The 19,989-nt window shown below is 42.2% G+C and overlaps 1 protein-coding gene across 2 annotated transcripts in view; it reads right to left on the reverse strand.

The window, feature by feature from the left end:
* Window positions 1-3,047: 3,047 nt before the first annotated feature.
* Window positions 3,048-19,989, reverse strand: part of eif4ba (eukaryotic translation initiation factor 4Ba) — a 35,083-nt gene continuing 18,141 nt past the window's right edge. The window contains exons 12-15 of one of the 2 annotated variants that reach the window (XM_077214157.1): window positions 15,986-16,023; window positions 14,236-14,365; window positions 13,470-13,542; window positions 3,048-3,963 (exon numbers count right to left, since the gene is read on the reverse strand). In XM_077214157.1, coding sequence (XP_077070272.1) covers window positions 3,886-3,963; window positions 13,470-13,542; window positions 14,236-14,365; window positions 15,986-16,023 — 319 coding nt within the window. In that variant the 3' untranslated portion in view covers window positions 3,048-3,885. The remainder of the gene's footprint in view (window positions 3,964-13,469; window positions 13,543-14,235; window positions 14,366-15,985; window positions 16,024-19,989) is intronic. The other variant, XM_077214158.1, reaches the window with a different exon arrangement.

Genomic DNA, 19,989 nt, shown 5'->3' on the forward strand with positions numbered 1-19,989 from the left:
ATAGTCATCAATACCCTCTCACTAAAGCAGAACACAAAAAGATGTGTTGTGCTCAAACTCAAGGGTACAAAAGGAGGATGTGCAGCATTAAGCTATTAATAGTGGCTTAAAAGAAATGCGCAGTGAGGCGGATGTTGGGATGCTACTATAAACATCCGGTCTATCTGCACATGTCCAGAATCAGAAGTATGAAGAGTCCAACATTAGAGAAGTATAAAAACTGCTCATGTAAAAGTTAATCCCTGTTTTTTTTTGGATTAAAGTCAACATAAAACAAGAATTGGAACCCATTTTCCAATTCAAAATGGGGAAAAGCTTTTTTTTTTTTCATTTGAATAATATTCACTGAAAAATCCCCAACAAGTGACATGTGAAAGCCAAGCATTTAACCCATTCAAGTTAGTGCACACACATTAGGAGTAGTGAACATACACACCTGGAGCAGCGGGCAGCCATTATACTGCGATTGAGGGTTAGATGCCTTGCTCAGTCACCTCAGTTATTTCCTGCTGGTATTAAGAATCGAACCTGCAAACCTTCGGGTTATCAGTTGGACTCTCTAACCCTTAGGGTATGACTAAATCTTTGATTTCACTTTGTCTTCAATCTTGCCCAATAAACAGCTACTGAATGAGGACCAGGCTGCTGTTCACCACAGGAGAACTCCTCAGATCAGAATAGATTGATACGAAAGGCAGAAACCGAAAGATGCTGAGAAAATGTCATGACACACCACATGCAGATGTTCTGAGTACATTGAGTTCCTGTTCTCTCGTCTGCATCCCACGGCCCGGTCTGCTTCCTGTCAGGCTTGCTGTACTAAGAACAGAGACGACCCTTTGGGGCCTGGGCTCAGTTAATGAGGCCTGAAAGGCCGGGGTGTAGGGCACATTCTTTGGCCTCCGTCCAGCAGAAGGTCACAGGATGAAGGGGGTGTTAAAGGGACGCACAGCATGAGCAGAGAAGTATTTATCATGTTTTGATACGTGACGTCAAATGGTTCAGAGACACAATCTGTGCAAAAACAGTGTGTCAGTAAAACTTACTTCCTGTATAACTCCCTTCAGTTTCTAATTTAACTTAAATTAACCAGAATAAACCTGCGCCAGCCTGTCAACATATTTTGAATTGAGTACTTAGTTACGCTTCAGGGTGAACTATTTATTAAAATCCTGTTCGATAAAGCATTCCCACTTTAATAACATCCTGGGATTAATGACACTTCGTTCCACTGGAATTTTCATGGGAAATGATAATTGTCAGGAACCTCCAGTCCCCAAGCTTGTATAGGATATATACACAAATACTAAGTGCTGGTGGTGTTGCAGACATCATTCCTAGCAGTATCAAGGCTCTGGGTCCTTTGAACAATGGCCAGCCAAAGTCAGACTGAATGACTGGTGACCTTTGACCTCAAAGTATGCCAATGGTCTAGGAGAAACAGAGCTTTGGAGTTAAGACGGAGCCTGCATTAGGGACAAAAATGAATACTCCCTAAGTGTCAAATGAGTACAAATACACTTAGCTTTGATATTCTTCACATGACTTAACGCAGTATCTATCTATCTATCTATCTATCTATCTATCTATCTATCTATCTATCTATCATCACCAACTTACTTATCTTACTATCTGCCCATCCATCCATCCAGTATGATGTAGTAAATATTACTTTATAGTATGCTGAATAAAGGATCATGCAACACTGAAGACTGGAATGAGGCTGAAATTCACAGAAATATATTCAATTTTAAAAAAGTAAAAAATAAGTTTTTTTTAAATGTAATAACATTTCACAATATTAACCTTATTATATATATATATATATACACTCACCTAAAGGATTATTAGGAACACCATACCAATACTGTGTTTGACCCCTTTCGCCTTCAGAACTGCCTTAATTAAACGTGGCATAGCATCTTGCAATTGATGGAGATTTGTGGGATGCACATCCAGGGCACGAAGCTCCCGTTCCACCACATCCCAAAGGTGCTCTATTGGGTTGAGATCTGGTGACTGTGGGGGCCATTTTAGTACAGTGAACTCATTGTCATGTTCAAGAAACCAATTTGAAATGATTCGAATTTTGTGACATGGTGCATTATTCTGCTGGAAGTAGCCATCAGAGGATGGGTACATGGTGTCCATAAAGGGATGGACATGGTCATAAACAATGCTCAGGTAGGCCATGGTATTTAAACAATGCCAAATTGGCACTAAGGGGCCTAAAGTGTGCCAACAAAAATTCCCCCACACCATTACACCACCAGCAGCCTGCACAGTGGTAGCAAGGCATGATGGATCCATGTTCTCATTCGGTTTACGCCAAATTCTGACTCTAACATCTGAATGTCTCAACAGAAATCGAGACTCACCAGACAACATTTTTCCAGTCTTCAACTGTCCAATTTTGGTGAGCTCTTGCAAATTGTAGCCTCTTTTTCCTATATGTAGTGGAGATGAGTGGTACCCGGTGGGGTCTTCCGCTGTTGTAGCCCATCCGCCTCAAGGTTGTGGGTGTTGTGGCTTCACAAATGCTTTGCTGCATACCTCGGTTGTAACGAACACACCCCTAAATGCATTGAAGCAACTGCCATGTGATTGGTTGATTAGATAATTGCATTAATGAGAAATTGAACAGGTGTTCCTAATAATCCTTTAGGTTAGTGTATATATATATATATATATATATATATATATATATATATATATATATACATATATATATATACATATATATATATATACATATATATATATATAATATGTTAAATGCACTATCTAGCAAAACTGTCCTTTATTGTTAATTGTTGAAAATTATAAGCTGTATTATACATATTATACAAAATTACCATTTCTTCACAATGTTAGCAGGTTTGGCAAAAAGTTAATTTCGGACCCAAGTGACACTGATTTTATTTATAAACATGACATCAGCTCAGAAAGCAAATGTGCTTTCTGTGGTATTTCTTCAAATGGTGAAAATAATACTGAAGAAATTAACTTTTTCTGGGAAGCAACATAATTCACAATGTCCTCCAAACTGACTCAATGCAGTCTTTTATTGTTTTCAAGATGGTACACAGTTTAAATCAATGAGCAATTCATGTCACTACCTTTAGATATATGCTCAACCCAAAGCTGCAGCAGTCTCTGTTGTTGAAACATTGAGATTAGGAGGAATACTTTAATTCCTATTGCACATCAGTCCAAAGGAGTGGCTTAAAAAAGTCCAAAGGATAAGTGAGAAAAATGGGAGACTCCTGCCTAAAGCAGCGCAGAGAAATATCAAACCGAAACTATCAGGTTCTGATCGGTTGCAGGCCATTATTCAGCGGCTATTATCCTTGAATAAAAATCACCAGAACTGACGGCCAACACAAGTTAAAAACATAAAAACAAGGTTTGAGAGATTTGAACAATGCAGGTCATGGACCCCTTCACTTGACCAGAGATCTCAGTAAAGCAGCTGCAGTAAGCTTTCTTTCGGAAAGCTCAGGAAGCCCTAAAAGTCAGGGAGAACATTCATCTTGTGGCACTTTTCCCTGATTCTACACTTTCCCGCCACTTAACTTGCAATCAAGCAAACGCGAAATGCACTCAACTTATGATGTATGCAAGAGCAGGATCCATTTTATTTTGTATTTTAATCCCCCAAAAAATGTATTAGTTATAAGCATTCATCCTTCCTCTTTTATTTTAAATATAGTCCTGTAATTTCCCACTAGGTTTTCAGTTCAGTCCTGAAGAGGAATGGTTGCTCTAAAATGGGTTTTTGCTCTAAAAGGGCTCATGTGGGTCCTTCAGTGCTGCATGAAACAAAAGCTGTAGGTTTAATTTGTAATTCAATTTGGACTGTCGTCCGTGTAGTCAGTCCACCTCTTAATCTCCACCGCGCTCCTCGTCTCCCTGCTCGCCGTCCATCAGCAAGACTGTGTATTTACTGGCTGAGCAGAATTCCTGTTAAAACAAAAAGGGGATAGTGAGACGTAACTAAAACATGGCTGTTATTTGAGGTTCATATGTGCTTCACGGTCTCTAAATCAGGTGATTTTCATAGAAATGTTTGTTTTGCCTGCTCAGACACAGGATAGTGGTGTAAGATACCAAGCTTTTAGAAATAAAGACTATGTAAGTGATGGTTTGTACCTATGATCGGTGTAATGAAAGAAATAATACACATTTTTTTAACAATGTGAATTTTCTTAAAGTCCCTGTAAAGGCAATTTAAAAAAAAAATCTAAACACATTATAAATGTTAGAAATGTATTGCTAAAACACATTACAAAGACTGTGAACTGTGAAGTACTGAATTGTGGAGTTAGACCGTTAAACAGTTTTTCACCATTGATATTTTACGGATTTTTTGGTCTGGGCTAAAAGGGTACTCGATGACGCACAGGAGCCCCTGAGCTCCTGGCCCTGCGCCTACCTGATGACGCACTGGAGCCCCTGGGGCTGGCCGCTCCCCTAACAATATAAATAGAGCACATTCGCATCAGTTTACCGCTCAATCGCGAGTTACTGTCAGTATTATTAGTTACTACAGCTTACAGTTTGCTAGTTAGCTATGTCTTCGTCACGGAAATGCGTACTACCTGGATGCGATCACGTACAAAACAGATCGGTGTCCTTATTTAAATTTCCTAAAAACGATCACATCAAGAAGAGATGGATTCATTTTGTGAAGAGCCACCTTGATGGAGAGCTGAGGATCACCACCAAAACCCGCCTCTGTAGTGATCATTTTACACGGGATAGTTTTATAAACTTTCGTCTGAGACAACTGGGATTCACTGATAATCCGCTGTTGTGTTACTGGTGAATGGGGCCGAACGACTATCTCCCGCCTCGGCCTTCATCCTGTCGCGCCAACAACTGGTGACATCATCGGCAATGCGTGCCCACCAATGAGTGTAAGATGCCTTGTGCGCTTATTTTATAATTAACCTAATAAGCTGCTAGGAGCATCCATTCCGGCTGTAGCGGGTGACAGTTGATTGTGGCGACGGCAGCTTTACCACGAGTGGGCGTGGTTTCAGCGCAGCCAGCGGACACGCCCCCAGCGTTTGAAAGGAGAGACTACTGTTCATTTTTTCAAGATTTTGATAGCTTATTTTATGTACTTGCCGGCTTTTTTATCATTCAAATTTGGCTGGGTGTCTAATAACACATTTTTCTGTGATATGACCAACTCAGAACACATACTTCATTTTGACTTTACAGGGACTTTAAAGAGGGCTGTAGTGTCTTTTAAGGTGTGTTCTCATTTGGCAGGATTGGTTCTATGGAAATGAACTCTGGTGCGATTTCAATGTTAGTGCGGTTCATTTGAATAAGTGTGAACGCTGCTATCTGAACCCTGGCGTGCACCAAACAAGCGAACCGAGGCCCATTCGAAACCGCTGAAAAGATTGGTCTCGGTCCACTTCCAAACGAACTCTGGACCAAAGAGATTTAAACGAACCAATAGCAGGGTGTGATGCGACCCCAAAAAATTACAGAATGCTGAAGAATGCCTGGTTCATGTCATAAGAGATGGCTGCCCATAACAGACTTTCCTTCATCTTCGGAACACAAATTAAGAAGATCAGAACTGAGAAACTGGTCTCGATGTAGTGTTTAAAATGGTTCTAAAGTGTGCATTTCCTGGATGTCCGAATCGTGAGGAACAATAGGTTACTGATCGTAACCCCGGTTCTCTGAAACATCGCGTGGAGAGATCCACCTATGGGAAGGGTATCCGCACCTGACCTCTGCAGAAGCATCCAATTCCACCAAGTCTGGCCTGACAGACAGAAGCGCGTGTCCAATGCCCGGTAAGGGACCCGACCCTTACCAAGTGTATAAAACACTAGCACGCGCTCTTTTACCTCAGTGAGCATATTTGCTTCTTGTGAAGCAAGCGGGGCAAGCTTGGTTGATCTGTCCACTCGATGTTTCAGTGAACCGGGGTTATGATCAGTAACCTATTGTTCCCTTTCATCATCTCGTGTTCGAGATCCACCTATGGGAGATATGGACAGCTCCCCGATTGCCCAATACACTACAATGAGGCCCTGAAAGCCAGAGGACGGCCACCTAGAAAGGCGGTGCATGATACGTCACAAGGAACCCACCAAACAAAGTGAGGAAGACACATTAGCAACAAGAATCTTCCCTTATCCATAAGGTCCTGCAAAAAGCATAAAATGTCAGTGATTGAGCACTGATATGATGTTAACCGTCGCCCTTCACACCACCCTTCGAACACACGCCACTTAAAGTCGTAAGGGGGCCGTGTCGAAGAGGCTCTGGCACACTGAATGGTGGCCACAACATGTGGGGGGAGCCCCAATGTGTTTAAGTTGGCCCTCTCACGGGCCAGGCCCAGAGGGCCACCCTGTCTGGGTGCGGGTGGTAAATTTCCCCATTCGCTTGGGACAAAAGGTCTGTGCGGAGTGGGAGGGGCCACGGCTGGGGATACAGCAGAGGGATAATCTCTGAGAGCCACGGTGCCCTGGGCCACCTGAGAGCTATCAAAAACTTGGTCAAGCTCCATTCCCTCACCCTGGCCAGAGACGGCGTTATGAGGCAAAGGGGAGGAAATGCGTAGAGCAGCACGTTGGGCCATGGATGGGCCAGTGCGTCCTCATCCCGTAGCGAGAAGAACATAGAACAGTGGGCGTTTTCGAGCGAGACGAAGACATCTACGGTTGCCTGGCTGAACCTCCTACACAGTAGACCCAACTATCTGAGGATGGAGGCGCCAGTCCCTGTAGAGAGGGTTTGCCCTTGACAAGAGGTCTGCGGCCCTCTTCAGTATGCCCAGGACATGAGTTGCCCGTAACGATAGGAAGTGCCGCCTGCTCCATACTAACAGCCTGAAAGCAAAAGCGTGCAGCTTGGAGGAGCGCATCCCCCCCTGGCGGTTGATATATGCTACAGCTGTCGTGTTGTCGCAGCGCACCAGCACATGATGCCCCTGCAAGAGGGGCAGAAAGTGATTCAGAGCCTTCCACGCAGTGAGGAGGTCTAAATAATTTATATGGGCTGAGTGAATTGTGCTTGGCCACACACCATTCACTGTTCTGCTCTCTTGCGTGGCACCTCATCCTGTTAAGGATGCGTCTGTTGTTACTACTTTCCGCAGCATAATCGCCCCGAGAGGGGTCCCATGCACGTAAAACTCTGCGTTCCTCCAGTGGCGCAGCGCTACTGTGCACAAGCGCGTCACTGTGACAGAGCGGCGGCGATAGCTTAAAGGGCTGAGAGGAAGAGATAAAACCCACTTCATTCTCAGAAGGCCCAAAGGCAGGACATGTATAGCCGCAGCCATAAGACCCTGTAGCCTGAGACATGCACGATAATGTATTCTCGTTCCTTCTCTGAATTGTGAGAGGCAATTCATTAAGGAGAGAACACGTTCTTGTTAGAGACGCACTCGCATTGTAACCGAATTCAGCAGCAGACCCAGAAAAATAACTCTCTGCGCGGGAGTGAAATTGCTCTTGTTCACATTCACTCTGAAGCCGAGTGCTGTGATGTGAGCGAGCACACGGGCAGTGTTTTGCATGTTGATCTCTCGAATCGGGTATATTCAGCCAATCGTCTATGTAAGTCAGGATTTTGAGCCCCGCTATTCTCAGCGGGGCTAACCCCGCTTCCGCACACAAACAGAACACACTTGGACTAAGTGCGAAGACACTTCCTGTGTGGAGAATAAATACTTATGTGGAAAAAAGCATCTTTCAGATCGATCGATGTGAACCAATCGTTCGGTTTTACTTCACGAGAGAGAACGTTGTGGGTTAACATTCTGAAATTGTATTTCCTTAAATGATTGTTCAACAATCTGAGAATAATCCAGAATAGGACGAAGTGAACCGTCCTTCTTTGGAATCAGGAAATAATGGGAGTAAAAACCCTGATGACATTGATGCGGAGGCACTGCTCGCACCGCCCCCTTCTCGAGAAGAGAAGAGATCTCGTCTTTCAAAATGTGAGCGGAGCTCTCTTCCGTGTGAGAAAAGATAACTCCACTGAAACGTGTAGGTTTTCTGGCAAACTGAAGTCTGTAGCCCTTCATTATGGTGCGAATCACCCATTCTGGAGCCGACACAGACTGCCAGGCTGTCACGTGTGACGTGAGAGAGCCCACACTCACCGGCAAGTTGCCTAGGGCTGGCAATATAACCGGATTGTTCATTTGCGATACAATGGCGAAAAGTAGGATTTCTGAAAAACAACAGCACTTAGCAGAGCTTTCGCTATCAGTGTTTGATGTTTTTGTGGTTTTTGTTGTTTTTATTTTTGAAACACACACAGGGATTTGAACCTTTATTGAATGTGTGTGAGGTGGTTTGTGCAAACTGTGAAGAGACTGTGGTTGAGCACTTTTCAACAGTGGTGGGGCACTCTTTGACAGTGAATTTCCCCCCAGTTCTGAAACTGGAAGCTGGGAGGGGAAATTTTTTATGGACCACACCTGAACTTGTGCCATGTCCATATTGAACTGAGGTTGGGCACCCACACTTAGGTAAAGGGGGGGAAAAACTGAAACTTGTGTCCAATGGGCTGGTTGCCCGAAAACCTGGACCGAGAAGCCCCTGGTGCTGAACATCAGGTAGGCCTCTTCCTCTTCCTGTCTGACGGGGTAGAGTGGGTGAGCTTTTTCGCTGCAGCGAAAGACGTCTTACCCCAGGGCTTAGGAGGATGGTTGGGCTGCTGGCTAGGCTGCTGGTTGGGTGGCCAGCTGCGAGCCTTGGGTCTGGCTGTGTTATGTTACGGCCGTCCTGTAGCCGGGGCCTGAGGGGGCCGTGAGGGGTGCAGATGTGGAGTGGCCTTTCTAGGCAGGCACAGTTTAAACACCTCATCCTCCTTTTTCTTAACATTGCACCGTTGTTGCATAAGGGCAACAGCAGGGCCAAACAGAGATTGGCCTGGTTCCACTGGGGCTCCTGCTATACGTCTTTTCTCGCTGTCGGGCAGACCAGAGAGATTGAGCCAGAGGGCACATTCCCCCACAACAGATAGGGCCATAGAACGTCCGCCAGCTTGGACGGCCTTGCGGGCGTTGCGAAGGACCAGGTTGTTCACGGTAACAATCTCCTTCCAAAGTGTCGGCGATGACACTCCCTTCTCCAAATTTGAACTCATATCCTCCAACATCTCAGCCTGGTAGCCATGAGAGGAGAGAGGAAACATTAAGAGCCCGTACCGCGAGAGCAAAGGCCTTGTACGAGGCCTGGAAGACAGATGCTGAGAAGCGGTCCATCTTATTAGGGAGAACTGGCTTAGGAGGGGCCAGTAGGGGCCTGGGGAGGGGTTAAGCTATCTGGCAATCGAGGGCTCGATGGTGGGAGGGTTGCCCATACCACACGCTGCCAAATCCTTAACCTCCAGACCCGCCAAGCCGTGCTTAAGATCTAGCAGGTCAGCCCAACTGAGAGCAGGCATGCTCAGGGAAGTTCCCGGAGCTGCAACGCTTTCACCTACTCCAGCGTACGAGTCGTACTGTTCGTCCGTGCTTTGGGTGGACGCAACCTTGAGTCTACGTCGAAGAAGCTTCCTCGGCAGGGCGAGGCAATGGTGGCAATGAGTGAACCGCAGGCGGCAGGGCATGCACGCGACTGCGCGTCCGATGGGTTAGCGGGACCGGAGAGCTTGTGATCCATAGGTGAAAGCTAAGAAACAGACAGGCAGCCTGAGCAAATCCAGGTAGCGAGCGTGGGTGGCTTGCAACCAGAATAAAATCAAACTAAACGCAACCGTCTGACAATCACGCCTGGCGGAGGCTGATCGGAATAGATACTTCCTCCTGTTGACTGTGGTGAAGTCAGCGAAAAACCGTAGAGCTGCGAAGCAAAGAGGTCGCGAGAAGCGAATAACAACTGTGGTAAGATAGCGCGTGCTAGTGTTTTATACACTTGGTAAGGGGCGGGTCCCTTACCGGGCACTGTCTGTCTGTCATGCTCCTGCGCTTCTGTCTGTCAGGCCAGACTTGGTGCAACTGGATGCTTCTGCAGGGGTCAGGTGCGGATGCCCTTCCCATAGGTGGATCTCGAACACGAGATGATGAAAGAGAACCAACGAGAAAACGTAAAAGTGCCTTACCAATGCCACAAAATGAATGGCTTACCTTTCACACTTTCCCATCAAATGATCGCGAGGGTCATCTTCTCAGTTCTCGCGCATGCATTGTGGCACTCTCATGAATTCTCGTCAATGGATAAACTTAAGGTTGAGCCACTGTAGTCACTTGGACTATTTTAACAATGTCTTTACTAACTTTTCAGATGCAATTACCTAGCAGCCTATGCAGGAGTGAGCCAGCTCTCAAATTTCATCAAAAATATCTTAATTTGTGTTCCGAAGATGAACGAAAGTCTTACGGGGTTGGAACAACATGAAGGCGAGTAATTACTGACAGAATTTTCATTTTTGGGTGAACTAAGTTAACCCTTTAATTTGTGTGTGTTACAGAGGAATTCCTGCTGCTGTTTTGACTCCTTTACCAGAGTTATCAACTGGTAAATATACCATCATGCACAATGCACATTCAATGGTTTTGGATGTTTGGAAAGTTCTGTTGCAAATTATATGCCATAAAATCCGTTTTTTGTTTTCGTTTTGTATCTTTAGGTTCCGTCTTAAAAATGACAGTGTAAATGCTAAGCAAACCAAGACTGAATGTATCATTTTCTTTTTTGTTCCAGACCAAAAGAAACACGAGAACTGAACTACAAGTGTGAACACACCGGTTGAGTCTATTTTAAAAGACATTTTTAAATCAAATTTCTTTAGTTCCTTTCCCCCCTCTTTTCTTTGGTTGATTTGTACGTTTTGTTTTCTCAGTTAAAAAAAAGCTTGAGGCAACATATCAGAAAAAAATTGATTGCTATCTAACAATTAGCAACCTCCCCACCAGATGCCACTATCCACCATAATTTTTTCTGTGAATGCAAGCTATTTTCTGTGAATGTGCAAAACTTCTGCTTCATTAGCCACTATAGGTGAATAACTAAATGAATAACAAAGTGCAGTAAACAGTAAAACTATTTGGCGCTACAAACCAGTATACAGTGGACAGCATAAGTGAACACAGCCATGCTAAAGTTGACTAAAAAGAGGAATAAAAAAAACATCTTTTGGAAATTGATCTTAATGCCTTAACTTAAAAAATGACTTAAAATAACTTAATATAATAACTTAAAATAGCACCACATCACCAAATTCCTTTCACCATACCTAGAGATTGGCATGGTGTTATTTCAGTTAGGCTAATAGCTGGTATGATTTGCATTGAGAGATGATCTTATGGAAAGTGCCCCATGCCAATCTCTAGGTATGGTGAAGGGAATGTGATGATGTGGGGCTTTAGCATGGGTGTGTTCACTTATGCTAGGCACTGTACTTATGATTACGATAAAAAATATGAGTAATTACAAATAATATGATAAATATCAGTCTGCATAATCAATCAGCATGACAGACGTTTTCATAAGTTAAAAATAACGAGGATAAGCAAACATGATATATTAAGGTTTACAACATGAATGTATTACTTTATCTGTTGATTTATAGGTGAAAAACACAATTACGAGGCTATGCAATTTTTTGTCACTTGTTGTCTCAAAGATTTTTTATGGATAAAACAGGGAGGGAAATACAGAGAATTTTTTTTTTTGGACAACAAACTCCGGGAGGCACAAAGACGCACCTTAAATAGAAACTTACATTTTTTAAAAATATAATAAAAATATTAATTCTGCTCTGTATATAGCTGAACATCTTTGAGCTATACTAGGCCAAATAGGCCACTTCTAATGCTGTTAATTCCAGGTTATACAGGATAAACCCAGGACTACCGAAATAATGGCTCTTCAACACCTGGTTTATTTTTAAGGTCTGCTCCATCTGGTCCATTAAGTTGGTTCATTTCACTTGCCGTGAAAGACCCTTCGAAATGGAGTTCAAACTCCATGTGTTTATTTGAAAAAAGGTCTGTCGTGGTGAAAATCCAGATGGGCCCCAATGTGAAAACAGACCTGAGTGGATCTCAATTACACAAGTATTTTGCTTTATTCAGAAGCTGCTGCAAGTGATGCAAGAAAAGACCACAGGAAAATCCCAACAATAGCTGAGACAATTGCAGGCTTCATTCCATTATAAGACGCACACACACACACACACACACACACACACACACACACACACACACACACACACACACACACACACACACACACACACACACACACACACACACACACACACACACACACACACACACACACACACACACACACACACACACACACACACACACACACACACACACACACTTCAAATTAAGCATTAGAGCTGCACGATATTGGAAAAAACTGACATTGTCGTTTTCTGCAATATATATCGCGAGATGCAGAAAAAAATACAGGAATGTTCAAAAGATGACTTGAACAGCTATATTTTGGTAAAAATTAATCATTCTAAAATGAATGGGGTGATTTTATTTACTGGGGAGTAAATAAAAATAATTAAAAAAGCTAAAATATATTTTTTACTACTAAATACATTTTTGTCTGAGTGCAAACCATAATTTTACAGCTTTCATAGGAATGTATTTTTTATTATTTTTATGTGTACACTAGTGTTTATGCTTTACAAAAACTAACACAAACCTCTTTCAGTAACCACAGTGTGAACAAAGATATTTTTTTTAAAATCTTGAGTAGGAGTTTTTGACCAATATAGTATAAAATAATAATAATTGTGATTTTTATTGTGATGATTACTAAATATATTAAAATAAGAAATATGTTCTAATATTGTAACTGGTGTAATGTAAAATCAAGAAATCAAGTATTTAATAAATATTTACATCCTAATTTCTTAATTTTTAAACATTAAACCCTCAAGCTTTTATTTTGACGAGTTGCCGTCAAATGGATGGATGTGCTGCCGGATTCATTAAAATCACAGTCTGCGCGATTTCACAATTTATTTCTATATATCGAGCAGCCTTATTAAGCATGGGAAACATTTGAATCTTTAAGACTGATCTATAATTTTCCCATCTGTATGAGATAGGAAAGGCTAGAGGTCAGGCCGGTTCATGTGCCAGTGGACAAACAGCTTGGAAAAGGGTGTCAAATGTAATGTTTTCACATATAAGCATGTATTGTAGAGGTTTCTGTCAGTATTCTCAATTAAACAGCTATAATTCAATGCTTGCATCAGAATTATGTGTCTAGACTCAAATAAATATTTACATTTGTCAAGTCACATTTCTTCCAAAAAGAAGCTCACAATTACAGTCTGAGACCAACGTAGTAATTTCCATTACAGAGAATGGAGCATCTAAAAAAAGGCACTATAGAAAATATTCATTAAAGGGTTGTTGAACAATGAAAGCCAGAAGTAAAAGCACAGGGAGCAGGGAACATGGGATCACACCCAGAGAGAGCATTAGCTCTGTCACTCACAGGCCTGGGAGTCTCCTCAAATTTCTTTGGGTCTGGTGCTGGTCTGAGATCTCGCTCTCTTCTTGCTTCCTTTCTACAAGCAACGCACAACACACTGAGACAGAGTCTCACAAGTACTTCTACACTCATTCAGAAAAGCACTCCAGAGCAGGGACGCACATCCCAGAGGAACAAAAAATTCAATATTACAATCAATACTGTAAAATCCAAGTTGTAAAAAAGCCTTCTGATTGTTGTTGAAATGCCCCTGCTCTGGAGCCTTACGCTATTTTTCTTGTTCCTGAGGCCAAATGCATCTTGTCCAGAGATATTTGCAAATACTTGCACAAGTAAAGAATTCAAACATGTTTAAACTGTTGTTTGGTCAAACAGCCCACTGACTTTTCACTCCTTTGTAGCACTATGCTTGTCTTGTTCACAGACTGCCAGTCTGTGTTTTAGCCATGGGCATTTTTCAGTGGCTCTTTCTTCATCACAAGTGACTGACTTTATGAGTGAATCACTGAATTATCATTCAATCCATTAAATTTTTTTGTAAATTAGCACTTTTTTTGTTGTTGAGACTGGAAAGATGCGAATGGCCACAGTGCTCTACAGGCCAAACTAGCACAGAGACAGATTTGTCCAACCACCACCCTTATATGATCAAAACTATTATAAAATCCAAGGAGAAAAATCTCATGATAGCAAATGACCAAAATGTCCTTCCAAAAGGAAGAAAAAGCTCTGCACTTTTGGGCAGAAGGGGTGCCAGAGAGCAGCTAACCTGTCTGTCTCCTTCCTTCGGTCTCGGCTGGCTGCGTCTCCACGGCCCCGGCCTGCTCCAGAGCCCGAGGCCCCACCACGACCCCGAGAGGGGCCCCGATCCCGGCGCGCCCCATCTGCTTTGTTTTCATCTGTAAGGAGAGCCCAGTGTTCAGCAGAGGACAACTTTACTAAAAAAAAAACTAGTAGCCTCCATTAAGCTGTAGGCTTCTATAAAAGCTTTGAGCAGTTTACTGCTTTCAAACTGAACTTTTCTAAGAAGGGAGCCTACTGGACATTTTCTTTTGATCAGGGTTCCTGCACACTTTTTAAAGTCAAATTTAAGGCTTTTTAAGACCTTTTTAAGACCTGAAGAAATCAAAATTAATACCGTACATTAGGGGTGTGCAATATTGACGAAAATATATCTCGATATTTGCAACGTTTTGTTGATAATAATAAGATGATATTTTACTGATTGTGTTTTTGTGCTGGTGCAATGGCTGGTTTAGGCCTGTTGTTGACAGCAGACTCACAAAGATATTCATATTTTTCATATTCTATGCAGTGGTCAGTTCACAGCAGTGACAGAAATTATTAATTAATGTGCAATATTTGCCACCTTAAATTGATTTCCAGGGGTATTTTCACCTATATATGGACATTTTTTCTAAACTTATTTAGAATTATGCATCACCTTTTATGTCAAATACTAACATTCAAATTATTCAAATTAAATTATGCAGTAATTATACTTATTTATACAATAATACTTAATACACAATAATTATACAGTACCACCGTTACCAGTCAAATTAATCATTCAATCAAACTCCATCTTTTCAGTGCAGAGGTGACACAGAAGCGGCATCAGAAGTGACATTAATTTTACACACCATACACAATTGCATTAACATAGCTATGAGATCGTGTTTTTAAAAAAAATCAATATTCAATATTTAAATATGAAATGATTTCTAATTTTAATGTTTTAATTAAAGGGTACTTTAAATATGAAACTAAAACCGACAGTAGGCGGCGGCAAGTCACTGTCTTAATCAGCGATTTGAGAGAGTCATTCATTCAACCGATTTGTTCAAACGGCTGATTCATTCGGGAAAGAAGCAAGTGATTGTTCATTGAATCGTTAAAAAGACAAATGCGATGTCAGCTCACAGTGCCTCGTACATCGTTAAAACAATGATTACAATATCATAATAGACAATACACATCACACACCCCTACGCACATAAAGAATGAACTTACGACTGAACTGACCTTGGCCAACTTTCTTCTTCTTCTCTCCTCTCTCGCGTGCAGGAGACAGACGTTATTCTGCCGCGAATGTGATGCGAATTGTCACGTGAACAAGCAAATCCACAATGACAGAATAACAAAAAATAACACGTAGGCCTACACTAATTAGATAGTTTTAATTTGGAAAACATTTAGATATGTCTAAGTCGAAGTGGCATCTAAAATTTAAGACCTTTCATAAGTAAAAATAAGACTTTATAAGACTTTTTATGGCCTTATATTTTAAAAAACTAATTTAAGACTTTTCAAGGACCCGCGGGAACCCTGTTTGGTGTGTTCAAGCTCTCACGACAACTGTAAAGCAACAAAACTCCCTGACGTCAATCCAATGTGATGGTTTTATAGAGGGGTTTCCAGAAATGCCTTGAGTGTGAAAATTCAAATATGGATTGAGCTGATCTTCTACCAGCATTACTTTTCATGTCTCAATGGATCTTCACACCTGTAAATCTTACCTTTAGTTATCTGAGGAGGATCAGCTGAGCTTGTCACACTGAAAAATTAAGCACATCAAAAAACTACTCAGAACAATTCAGAACAATACACACACACACACAAGGGATGGTCATAATTTACCCGTAAACTAACAGTAAAAACTTTGACCGATTAATATTATCAGGTAAACAGTTTTTGAGTCAAGTATACGTGGAATTGATTATTACATTCAAAAATAATGTGAAATACCGGTAAATAAAGTGAAATGTTTACAAACATTATAAACATTATAAACACTATAAACGTAAATGTTATTTTAGTTCCCCTCACTTAACAAATTCTTTAGCTATTCAGAACAGAACAAGACTGAAAATGTAAATAGTGTAAAACTTTTTACTTTTATTTGTGTTCATTCCCAATGTAAACAAAATATTGTGCTTTTGTAAAATAAAGAAAACAAACAAAATGAGGCTTTCTGCCATCCCGGTTTCCTTTCGAAAGGGAACTCGCACTACATCAATTGACACTAAGGGTCGCTCAGGCGTGACAGGTGTCTGAAATCACAATCAAATCACTGGTAATCCTATTGACCTTTCACACGTTCTCGAGGGAGCTGCCTGTGCAAACTGTTTCTTATCAAACTTACTAAACTTTCAGACAACCGGCTTTAACAGGCCGCTCCGAGACTGAGCCCCAAGACTGGCAGGCCTTAGCAGGCCACCCTGGGACTAACACCCGGAAACGTGGTTCATAGCAATAACCAGTTATAGCTTTCTATCGAGTAGTAGGCCTCTCCATGCCTCCCTGAAGGCAGGTAGTAGGCCTTATCATGCCTCTCTGAAGGTGAAGTCCCAAGGATGGGCAACTGCACAGGTAGCTGTACTGGCTGCCAGGTAGTAGGCCTCACTAGGCCTCCCTAAAGGCGAATTCCCAAATACAGGCACTAGTTAGCCCTCTGGTTATCAGGTAGTATACCTCACCAGGCCTCCTTGTCAGTGGTCTCCCAGCAACGCTGGATCCTGGCAGCTAGTGGCAGTTTGCTATCAGTTCAGCTGGGCTTAGCTGGCAGCTTCCGAAGGCGAGCTGGCGCCCTAGCATGAATAAATGGTTATTTACTGCTACTGGTTCCCTCCCGGAACCTCTTTTATCTATCCTACAGCCTGATTTGCCTACCAGGCAGATCATGTGCTCCCCTCATTGAGGGTCACTATGAACACTCGGCCTCCTGAGTATGGTCAGACGGTCTTGTGAGGCCTCCCAGTTAGATCAGCCCTTAGGCCTTTTCAGGTCTTCTCAGTGTTTTGAAACACAAACGCTGGGTAGATCTGTGGATCGAGCAGAGAAACTCCCCTTGCTAGCAAGGGTTGTAAGCACTATGCTGAGTCATGTTCTTTAACGAGCCGAAGAGAGGGCACATCAATCCTCTCCTCACAAAATTGCACTGGTTGTCAGTTGCCGCTCGCATCAAATTCAAGTCACTGACTTTTGCCTACAGAACAACCACTGGCTCTGCTCCCTCCTACCTAAACTCATTACTTCAGACCTATGTGCCATCCAGAAACTTGCGCAAAGCAAGGGAATGCCGTCAAAGAGGCTCAATCTCTTTCTCTGACCTTTTTCTGGTCTGTTCCATGCAGGTGGAATGACCTGCCAAACTCAAGCAGAGCTGCTGAGTCCTTGGCCATTTTCAAGAAACGGCTGAAGACGCATCTTTTTCGGCAACACTTGATCCATTAACCCTTTCACACGTAAGTTTAAAATATTCTAACTGACCCCCCAGCGTGAGTTTTTCAAGGCGACCGTTATTTAGAACTTGTCACTTTAATGTTTCCATGGTGACGTGTCATTGCTTGTCACGTGACACAGTGCAACCACAACAGTGCGCTGAATGAATGATGATCTGCTTTTATGTAATTTTTACATAAAAAATTTTCACTAGCATATTGTTGTCCTATTGTTAGTTTAACTGCTTATATTATTCTCATTTGTAAGTCGCTTTGGAATAAATGCTAAACAAATAAATGAAAGGCGTGTGTCCACCAAAGTGTTTTTTCACGCAGCTGGCGTAAAATTCCAATTGTTTTCAATGGGAGCGCCGCGTTTTTTAAACGCCATGGGCGTAACGAGGCGCTGAGCGTGTATTTAACGCTTATGCGCTGACCGTTCGGCGTTTTTTACTGGTCGCCGAGAGTTGAAAAATTTTCAACTTTGGGTAAAACGCAGCGCTCCTCACTGTCACTTTTTACACAGCCATCCAATCACAGAGGAAGAGGGGCGGGACAAATATCACACTGACCAACTGTCACAACATTATTTCTGTACAACGACGTCAACCAGCAGAGCTAACCGAACAAAATGGATGAAAAATAAATTTTTAATATGAAACAAATTATCTGCAAAATCAGTTACAAGTAAACTGTGCTGCGGATATTCTGTATCATAGCAACGAATCGTCTCAACTGAAAAAACGCAGTGCTGCCAAAACGCTCTCAAGGGCCCACAGCTAGGCGTTTTCAGCAGAGCGCCTAGCGTTTTCAGCTGGCTAAAAATGCTTTGGTGGACACACTGCCTAAATGTTCTCCGGGATACCCCGTCTCTGATATCCGGGCCGAGTGGTTCACAGTCAGCTTCGCAGTCTCTCGGGTTGCATGCCTTATCTAAAGGCAAGTGTCTAGAGGCTCTCGCTTCGGACAGACAGGAATTTGGCCAGACTGAAATGTCCAATGTAAATGACAACAGCTCAGGCCTTCCTGGTGGCATTTCGGGTGAGTATGTTCCCCTGAATTGTGATTGGCTGGGGCTCCTTCGGGTTCCCTAGCCACATTCCCTAGAAGGGACCCCTTCTAAATTTAACGCTGTGGTCCTAGGCCCTTGAGCAGGCCCAGGTAGGCCTTTCATTAAACAATGTTAATGGAGGTTTTCCTGTGGAACGTATAGCATGGGCTATGGCCATAGGGAATGCTGTCACTGACAGCCTAGTGTGATTTGAGGGTGAGTGGTTCTGGCCTTTCATTTGAATTTGCTGGTTTTGACAGTTGTCACTGGGTATGTACTCCCCTTAGCATGGTGGCGATGGTATACAGTTCCCCTTAGCGTCAATCGACGCAGTGCGAGTTCCCTTTCAAAAGGGAACATCTAGGTTACGACTGTAACCTCTGTTGCCTGAGAACAGGGAACGATACACTGTGTCTTTTCGCCATGCCTCGGGGCCTGCCTACCAAACAGTTTCTTCAGATGAAAAGGTGATTATCATATTTGCAAGGCGCCCTTATATACTTCAAGGTCGAACGTTAATGATTCTTGAGCTGTCGCCCGGACAATAGGATTACCATTCCCCTCAGCGTCAATCGATGCAGTGACTCGTTCCCTGTTCTCAGGGAACAGAGGTTACAGTCGTAACCTAGACGTTTTCTTTCTGTGACCCTGTTTTTGGAGCACGTCACAAAAACTAACTGAAACTCAGCATATAATACTTTTTACAGTTTTTTCTTTCATTTTATTAACCTGTTAATTATTTAAGTGAAATATATTTTGCGTGAAGGTCTATTTATTCCTTTCATATTTAATTGCTATTCTCAGTTCACAGAAGCGCTGCATGTGCGTGATGTGATGTGTGAATCCTTATGTCCTGTTGTTTATGCTGCTATTTGCGCATGTAAAACTAAACACCTGGAGGTCACAGACACTTATCCCTTGTAATTGAATTTAATTCTAATTTAAGTATCTTGGCGGTTAACGACTAATGATCTGTTAATGAGCTTCGGTTGCCGTTAGGTGGAAAAAACTAAATGAACACCCTTAACACATATACATATAGTTTGGGGTCAGTAAGATTTTTTTGTTTGTTTTTTAAGAAATAAATACTTTTATTTAGCAAGGCCGCATTAAATGGATCAAAATTTACAGTAAATTAATTTATTACGTTACAAAAGATTTCTATTTTAAATAAATGCTGTTCTTTTGAACTGTCTATTCATCAGAGAATCCTTAAATGTATAATTAAAATAACAGCTATTTTAAATTT

The sequence above is a fragment of the Siphateles boraxobius genome, unplaced genomic scaffold (assembly GCF_051911475.1).
Source record: "Siphateles boraxobius isolate OS27281-9 unplaced genomic scaffold, OSU_SipBor_1 68, whole genome shotgun sequence".
Taxonomy (NCBI): Eukaryota; Metazoa; Chordata; class Actinopteri; order Cypriniformes; family Leuciscidae; genus Siphateles; species Siphateles boraxobius.